The sequence below is a fragment of the Pinus tabuliformis genome, chromosome 3_1, assembly GCF_031772625.1.
Source record: "Pinus tabuliformis cultivar Carrire ecotype Pingquan chromosome 3_1, CPIR1, whole genome shotgun sequence".
Classification (NCBI taxonomy): Eukaryota; Viridiplantae; Streptophyta; class Pinopsida; order Pinales; family Pinaceae; genus Pinus; species Pinus tabuliformis.
In genome coordinates this window covers 954130329-954139843 of record NC_142301.1, presented here as the reverse complement: position 1 = coordinate 954139843, position 9515 = coordinate 954130329, and the positions used below count along the sequence as shown (strand labels likewise).

The 9515-nt window shown below is 39.3% G+C and overlaps 1 protein-coding gene across 2 annotated transcripts in view; it reads right to left on the bottom strand.

Moving 5' to 3' along the window:
- Nucleotides 1-783: 783 nt before the first annotated feature.
- The window catches only part of LOC149190957 (small RNA-binding protein 11, chloroplastic-like), a 63907-nt gene continuing 55175 nt past the window's right edge, over nt 784-9515 (bottom strand). The window contains exons 2-4 of one of the 2 annotated variants that reach the window (XM_089412315.1): nt 1774-1842; nt 1484-1590; nt 784-1352 (exon numbers count right to left, since the gene is read on the bottom strand). In XM_089412315.1, coding sequence (XP_089268441.1) covers nt 1194-1352; nt 1484-1590; nt 1774-1842 — 335 coding nt within the window. In that variant the 3' untranslated portion in view covers nt 784-1193. The remainder of the gene's footprint in view (nt 1353-1483; nt 1591-1773; nt 1843-9515) is intronic. The other variant, XM_089412316.1, reaches the window with a different exon arrangement.

Genomic DNA, 9515 nt, shown 5'->3' with positions numbered 1-9515 from the left:
ACCAGATCACCCCTTAATCCATGTTAAAATGCCCAAAACATTAGGTAAAAGCACACAATTGCAAGATAGTTAAAGTACCTATGCAAATGGCGGAGAATCCTGGCATAATGTCGTGTACTGAGCCCGTTGTTGGCTAGCTAGCTATCCAAAAAAGAGAAAATTTTCTCCGGTAACAGTTCGTAATACATAATACCATCTTACACTTACTCAAGAATATACAAGGACAAACACTTTTAACACCCACATATATAATATCCCATAAAATTTGAAGTATTAAAGAATTAGTACCTCTCACAAATCTCAAAACACTTCCATTTCGTAGGAATATGAACTGTATACTATCAATCTAAATTCAGAACAATTGTTACTTATGCCTTAACGATATACCTCCAGTACTAGACTACTAGTTATGCTTGCTTCTGATAACATGCACAAAATTAAATGAGCTTTAACGTGCATATTTATGGCATTGATGAGGCCCCCTCTATGTTGCATTAAACTTTGATCCCAAGATCTCCATTCTTACATCAAGTGTGTTTACCATATTGTCAACAGACTAGTTAGATTCAAATGAACTGCACACAGACCAGTAAGTTCATTTGTAAACCTACACTACATCTTAACAAATTAAACTCTCGTTATAGAATTGACTTCCTTGCATGGTACTTCAAAAAGAATCAAAAAATATCTTATCAAATCACCCCCAACCGGTGAGTTGACTAACCTCTGTAAGAAAATCAGGGCCTTGTTTATCCTTGATTTATCTACCAGTCCACTGGTAGATAATAACAATTCCATGTTCAGGTAATAACTTTTTAGAAATAATGGAACAGTGTGTACAGGTGACATCATATGCAGCATCTGTAATCCATTGGTTATTCTGATACAGTATCCGATAGTCTTCATTTTAGACTATAAAGATTAGCAGATGGATTCCCAGCAGTTGGCATTCAACTACGCACACACTGATACTGTCCACCAGTACATGATACAATTTCAACCATAAATTAATCATCATGTACATGTACACTCACTTGGATACGTATATCGATGACCATGAAGGTGCAATCTAATCTTTAAGTGATCTGCTTGGCGAAGGTTCCTGACAATTATAGAAGAGAAATAGATAGATGAACACCGAACTGCATTTTGGTGCAATCTAGAATTATAAGCTAAATTGACATTTATCACGCTCAAGATCTCTTAATGCGCCGCCGAGTATATATTTCTTCATTAAGTTGTAATCTTTTTGGCTTTACACCTGGAGGTGGGCCTACGGCCCTTGGAAGATCCCCATTATAATGAAGTCTTAGATATGCAATGTCTACATGAATATTTCTGCCATCCAGAAACTGCAAAAAGACGCAAACCATATGTTACTTTCCAAATACAAACTAATTTGGATGCAGAGAAAATTAAAATAAAAAATCATGTATTGATGTATAGACCATGAACCTCTAGAAACAAGATAAGAGAAATTTACCCGGCCATTCATCTCCTCCAGAGCATTATCTGCTTCCATTTTAGAAGCAAATTGCACAAACCCAAACCCCTTTGACTGTCCATTATCACGATCAACTATCACACTAGCTGCAAGAAAATACATGTCAGTGTGGTTCATTTATTCATGTTCGAAATATAGGCCACTTCATAACATTTAGGCCAAAGACAAAGAGCATCAGCAAAGGATTTGACCATTAAAAGTGGGTCAAATGTATTTAAGTATAAATTAATTAAACAAATTTACAGTAAAACCAGTATGCACGTGCATACCTTCGAGGACTTGCCCATAGAGTGAAAATGCATCTCTTAAAACTTTTTCATTTGTATGTAAAGAAAGCCCTGCAATCGAGTACACTGGTCTTTAATATAAGACACGTCATTGAGGTCGTATAGCCTTACAAAATCCAACCCAATGCATTTAAGTACGTGCCCCCAACACGCCTAATATGAAATCTGTATTTTCAAGAGAGCGATGGAATAAGCTTTTAATGACATCTAATTTTGGGTGCCAATCCATGAGTTCGGTGAAATGTGTAAGTTGCATAAAACACAATCTTGTTCAGAGTCTCATTATTCTCAGAAACTGTCAAAATTATCCCAAAATAGAGCTCCGTTCTTAAATACAAGAAAGAAATCTAGGATGGGGCGATCTTAGAAAGTTCCACATCTACTCAGCATTATAGTTCCATGGGCTTCTGAAATGCTACTAGAAGTAACCTCCCAAATATTGTTTGCTTTATGTTTCAGAATATTTGAAATATATAGAATTCATCAACTATCATATAGCACCTTGATCACATTCTAAAGCAAGCATCAGGAGTGGCCTAATCAAAGTTTCAAAGCATCAACTAATTCTCATGAAGACCAACAATGCATGTTACCCAATGCATTTAAGTACGTGTCCCCAACATGCCTAATATGAAATCTGTATTTTCAAGAGAGCAATGGAATAAGCTTTTAATAATATCCTAATTTTGGGTGCCAATCCATGAGTTCGGTGAAATGTGTAAGTTGCATAAAACACAATCTTGTTCAAAGTCTCGTTCTTCTCAGAAACTCTGTCAAAATTATCACAAAATAGAGCTCCGTTCTTAAATACAATAAAGAAATCTAGGATGGGGCGATCTTAAAAAGTTCCACATCCACTCAGCATTATAATTCCATGGGCTTCTGAAATGCTACTAGAAGTAACCTCCCAAATATTGTTTGCTTTTTATTTCAGAATGTTTGAAATATATAGAATTCATCAATTATCATATAGCACCTTGATCACATTCTAAGGCAAGCATCAGGAGTGGCCTAATCAAAGTTTAAAAGCATCGTGTAATTCTCATGAAGACCAACAATGCATGTTACCTATCGGTCTCCTTCATCCTACAAGCCCCCGACTTCATAATGAAGACGATGCAAGTTAGTATGCAAAACAGCCAACTTAAATACCAAGGAAAAATGTCGATACCATTTTCTATGCTAGGTGCCTCAAGCAAGAGAACAAAGCATGCATAACACCAAACCTCCCATGTGGCAAAAGTCACACAAAATGATGCCACTTGATGTGCATTGCTATTATCCATGACGCAAAAATCCACACATGTTTTTGCATCATTAATCTATGGCCCCACTAAATTTACACATTTATCATCACTTACGAAAATGTAAAAAAATTTAAAGTCAAATAAGCAAATTTCTCGTCCAAATGCATCGACAGCTACAAGGGGCTTCCCAGGGGGTGAGGATGGGGCATTGTTACATCCCCCACCCGAGTTTCATTCCTCAAAAAAGTGGCATGTTTTGAAATACCTCCGATTACCTCAAAATCTATTAAGGCTTGTGAGAGGCCTCACAAGGCGAAGGCCAAAACTTGTTGCAACAATGAGGTGGATTGCCATTATCACCTTAGCAATCATCCTCCTGCTCTTTAGTGGAACCAATATTCACCTAAAGGATATTCAAAATTATATGGCTCAAGGTGATGCAAATGAAAGGCTAAGTAAAGCTACTTCTTCACTAGACAAGGGCACAATTCTTTTGAATATAAGCAACATATCATATACCAAGCCCTAAAAGAGGCATGTGTGGCCTAGGGTTTCAAGATATAGATCAACAAAGGAATACCTAAGCATACAAGCACCAAGGAAAAGGTTTGCAATTGATTTAATCAACAAAAGGAGAAGGCAAACCTTCAAATTAAGCCCTAAGTTGAAGCCCTAGCTAAGGTTATGGTTTTTCTAGATCACAAATTGCTTAGGGAGGATGATGTCAGCCCTACTAGGAAAATTCAACCATGTTAAGTGCTAGATTATGAGTTAAAAGGATCAACAAAGAAGAATTCAAGCCAATTAAACTCTAACGTCTACCCAAAGAATGCCCTAATTGAATTCAGCCCTATTATCTAACCCTAGTAGCTTACTTTGAAGGACTTAGAAAAATAAAAGGGAAGGAAATTTTGGAGTTTTTGTGATATTTTACCAACACAAGGATTCCCAATGCCTATTCCTACTTTGGTGATGGAGTCTTCAAGATAAATTTAAGAGTATGAATTAATGCTTGGAGAAAGGGCGAAAACCCTAGTTTTCACGTGATAAACCCTAGCTATTTTTTTGTGAGGGGAGAAATTAAATAGGGGAACCTCTTTAGGAGGTCCCCTATGGATTTCAAGGAAGATAAGTTTAACATGTAATAATCAAGCAAGATTTTCCATAAATAATATGCATTTAGACATGAACAAGAAAAACTTTAGCATTTATTTATCACAATAAAAACAAAAAAAAACTGCAATTAAACTTACAATTCTTCCAAGAAATGGCCTTCGTTCAATTCCAAAAAGACATCTCCAAAAAAAAATCATTCTCCAATAGCAATAGCTCCAAAAAGATTACATCTCCACAAGTAGCAATTTACATTAGGCTAAGTCAAGCTCTCTAAAGGACGACGAAATCCACAAGTGATGATGAGAAAAGAATGGAGTAATCCTCCATTTATATGAGGTCAAGCACTTCCATTAATTTATATAAAATCCCTACGACAAGTTCAATTTTGAGTGTACATAAAGAAAATGGGTTACAAGCCAACCCAATAGCTCAATATAATAAAATAAACCACTAATAGCCCACACATGTTAACTCCTCCCAAGCATGATGTCATGCCCTTCTAGGGCTAATTAAGATCCAAAAATGCAAGAAACAGGCTAAATGCATCTCCAACCATCATAATGAACCATGGATTGAGGTTAAGCCCTCAAATCAAGCCTCAAAATATCTCCAAATGTTCCAAGCTAGCTCTGAGTGCCCTATGTCATCTCCATGGGGGGCATTAAGACAACCTGGTGCAATCTCTCTCAAGTGTTGGGGCTCCATGACGTGGTACAAGCCCTCCCTAGTCATCCTAGGGATGATCATCATTATTTGGACTCTAAATGAAGCCATGCCCATCAAACAGTGCCAAGGCCATCTTGGGGGCATGCTAGGTTCGCTAGGTACATCATCAAGAATCTCCAACATTGACCAAAGTGAGCTCAGCATTTCAACATGTGGGGGTGCTCTGAGGTGTCAATCAACTGTTGAAATCACCAAAGTGCCCAATGCTCTACTTTGGAGGGGAAATTCTACATCTATAAGGTCATAATTGCTCTCTGGAAGTGTTGTACGTCCTAGGCATCATGTGGAGTACACATGGAGTGAGCGTGCCCATAAGGTCAGTGTTGCGCTGTGAAGGATCACTTGGAAAAACCATCTCAAACTCAAGTGAAAGCAACCCCTCATTAGAGACAATGACCATAAACACGTCATAGTGGACCATACTTATATGTTGAGGGCATAGTAAGACTTCAATTCGGAATAAACTACAAATATTTAACTAGACCATGTACTGTTAAATTGTTCCTTGTTAGGGGTGGCTAGATAGTAAACCTTATTAGGTGCTTCCAACCCCTAAAGGGAGGTGACATGTCCAAGCTCAACCCTTCAATTCATACGCGTTTGTGATAGTGCTGGCAACGGAGGGGAAAGACTTCATGGCTAGGTGCCATGGCCATGGGACCAAGTGATGGAGGTCCATCATACTAAGTGTATAGATGTATCAAGTGAGCAATCATAGAGGCATGAGTTACCCCTTTCCTTAGCCTACTTTTTCCACCCCTTTGGTGTGCCTTTTACTTCTTTTTGATAATGCTTTAATGAGCATAGCTTAGGTGTCCAAGCTTGCTTTTAATGATGTAGCATTTCTTTACCCATTAATGATGAGTTGATTTCTCGCTCATCATGGTTGGGACATGCAACGGTTCCTTACAATGTGATGCAACATCAAGTGCTCAGGAACCGGGTGATGGCTAATGAAGGGGGTAGAGCTCACACCAAGATTTTTCCCAAGTTCTTATCAATGTCCTGACCATCTTTTGCACTTTAACATTTCTTTTTCTTTTGTTGTAGCCATATTATGCTTTTACCTTTCTTTTAGCTACATCAACCTCGAAGGCAAAGTTTTTCAGCATTGACTCAAGGATGTAGATATGACGGAGCCAAATCCTAATTAAACAATGACAGCAAAACCCAAAGGACAGATGTGAACTCTAGGGAATGACAAAAGGTGTTAAGTATGGAATGGTTATGGACGTACTACTTCAATCTCAGTTTCCCAAGTAGTGCCCCTCCTAAAACCCTAAGGCCTCAAAGGAGGTCCCGCTGGACTAGGGCCAGAGACTAACCCCTGTGGTAAGGTTGAGAGAACAAGTTCACTGTTAACATCAATCAATCATCTAGATGACCCCTTTATCCACGTTATTATACCCAAAACATTAAGTAAAAATACATGAATGCAAAATGGTTAAAATACCTATCGAGTGGTATCCCACCTTCATTCAAGAGGAATGTCGCGTGGTGAGAGGTGTATGACCAGTGCAAATGGTGGAGGAATGTGGCTTATCATCATAAATGAGCAATTGAAGGATTGTTGGATGGCTGGTTGGCCAATATAGGAGAAAAGTTTTCTCCTATGGGGCCCACTTTTAGTAGGTAACACCTCGTCTAAGCATATGACCATACTCTGTAAGTATATGGTAATGCACAAGTAAAGTACCATTTCACTATTTTTGAATTAATAATGTAATATATACTAATAAACAAATGTACTTGGGGAGCAATAACTCCTTAGGAGGTAGTAGAAGAGTTAATAAAATAATATTTTATAGTTGTTTCCATGTCATTACCCCAAGCCTTCATATTCCTTTATATTATTTGCCTTATGTTATTTCCTAACTTTAATAAGGGGCGTAGATGGTCTTCGTGAAAGTCTAGAGTGCAAGGAACCTTGGGAATGGATTTGTTCCAATTATTTTGTGAGGGGAATGCCATGGTTCAAATGTTCTCTAATTCGTACATTAGTTTAAGAGGGTATTTGGCTATACTTTTACCCACCATCTGTGGGTGATATCCATAAGAGAAAAAATTTCTCCTAGGTGGTCCTCAGCCAACAGCCCCTTGTAGCCACAAGATAGCTCGATGTGCCACTATCTCCGCCACCTAAGCCAGCCATGTGGTCCCTCTCCCATCTGTTATGATCATATGTTTGAAGGTGGGCCTCCCAACATCGAAGTTATGGCTTTTCATTAGTATAGTTGAGTAATTTTGTTTACTTATCATGGACACTTTTGGGCATGGATTGGTGGGGATTTGGCAAAAAGAGTGGGCTAGGTCTGTACTCTTATCCCCTCTGCCCGATTTGGTGATTAGCCTTGTATCCTAGTCTCGTGGGATCTCCTTTACTGGCTATTAACTTTAGGGCTAGCACTACATGGGAAATCTTGATTTTGGTTGCATGGTCCCGCTTCCTGACACCATATACATCGTTCCCCTCCGCTCATTTTAACCCCATTTATCACTTTTCCCATCCAGGTCCACATTTGTCCACTAGGTCGACATAGGGTTAGCCTCCCCCTCCCCTTTGCCCACACCTTGGGTCGGACCTGAAACAATGCCCCGGAGGTTGATGCAGCGATAAAGAAAAGAAAAAGCATAATTTGGCCACTTACAACAAGAAATGTACCACAAAATGCAAGAGATGGTCAGGACTACAAATTTAGCACATGGACAAAAGCCAAACATGAGCTCTACCCCTTATCTATGGCCATCACCCTAGTTCCTATGGGCCCTAGATGAGCCCCTCCACATTAAGGAACCCATGATTGTCCCAACCCCTAGTGGGCAATGAACTGCCCCACCTTAAAGGGAGTATATACTATTGTATCCTACACATCATGCTCTCATCCCTTGGAACCTCGAGCAGTTATGAAGAAAAATCAATCAAAGGAAAAAAGTATATGAAGAAGGGGGGAAACCAAACATCAAAATAACTCATGTACCACGATTGCTCCCTCCTACACTCATATACCCAAGTGTGGGCTTCCCCTATTATAGCTACCCTTGTACCATGGCATGTGGCTTGGAGCCTTCCCCTGATCCCCACTCCATTCCATCATTATATCACATGCCACCTACCACTTCATGGATGTACCATGCACATGCACATGTCACGTGGTCCAAGCCCTCTAGAGGGTCACAGTGGCACTTGTAGGGTGAGCGTTGAGAGCCATGGGCCTTGATCATAGCAGAGAGCACTTCATGGATCCCCAACACCATTGAGTGATTGCTCGTGTTCCACCTTTTGGATGAGGATGATGCACCTGGATCACCATGCTCAGTCGGCTTCACACTTGTACCACACACTTGGTAGAGGTTCCAGGGTCTAGATGAGTATGTGTCTCACCGCGGGAGACAAAAGGGGGGCTTATGTTATCACCCTAACCCTTGCATATAGTTTACAGGCATTATCTATCCACTTGGAGACCCATGGGGATGTCATTGTGCCCCCACACCCACTTGGGGACACCACATGTGACTGACCTAAATATCAAGGGGTCAACCCCATATTCACTATGTTTGGAGTCTATTCTCTCACCTTGGCACGCTTTGGACTCCACAAGGCCTCTCCAATGGCCCAACGACTCATCATGCTTACTATTCAGCCCTCTTGAGAGGCTTATCTTTATATTTTGGAGCTATCTTTGTGGGCTTGTCACCAAGTTATATCATTAGAGAACATTATTTTATTATTTGGGGCTAAATTAGGCAAATTAGGCCATTTGAATCCCCTATTGCATTGTATAAATAGATGAGAGGCTCATTCATTCCTCTCATCATCACTTGGATTTGGATCATTTGTATCTCTTGAGATTTTTGCTCGACATTTTGATGGATAAATTGGAGAACTTATGCATTTCGATGTTTGGAAAATCTTAATTTTCTGTCTTGGAGCTTTGCTTTTTCTTGTACTTGATGATTGGAATAATTTCGCTATACATTGTGAGTACTCTTTTCATGCTTATTTGATAATTTTGTCTTATAAAATATCTATGGAATATTTTCATTCATGAGGCTTGTGTAGTTGCTCTTAGGCTTATGTGAAGTTGCTTAACTTGTCTTTGTGAGGGATTTTTCATGTTGATTGTAGAAATGTATGGTAGATTATTGTCCTAGAGATACATGATTGCTCATGCATTATCTTGATAAGTCATCATTTGCAAATAATTAGAAGTATAAATTTCCCTTGTAACCTAGTTGTTGCTAGTGTCATGCAAAGTTGTTGGGGAACTCCTTGATTGGAATTAAGCATCTCTAAACATTGTTTCCATTAGACTCCATTCTCCCAATAGGCTAGGCACTAATCTAGTCCAAAGGTGATCATAAAAGAATATTATTCTTCACCTTTTCTTCTCTTTCTAGGCCTAACCCTAGTAAGTCACCTAGGGCATCAAGCAAAATCTTTTGTAGCCATCCAAACACCTTGAAAATTGGTCCACAACTATGTTGGAGTCTTCTCAAGGGGTCTTCCAAGTTTGAGCACAATCCAATGGTGGAATCCTAAGATATCGCAAGCCCTAGCTCAAGGATCGTTTCTCTCCCTAGGTTGATTCGGGTTAGTGTCCTCATTTGGATCATTGAATTCAAAATTCAAAAGAT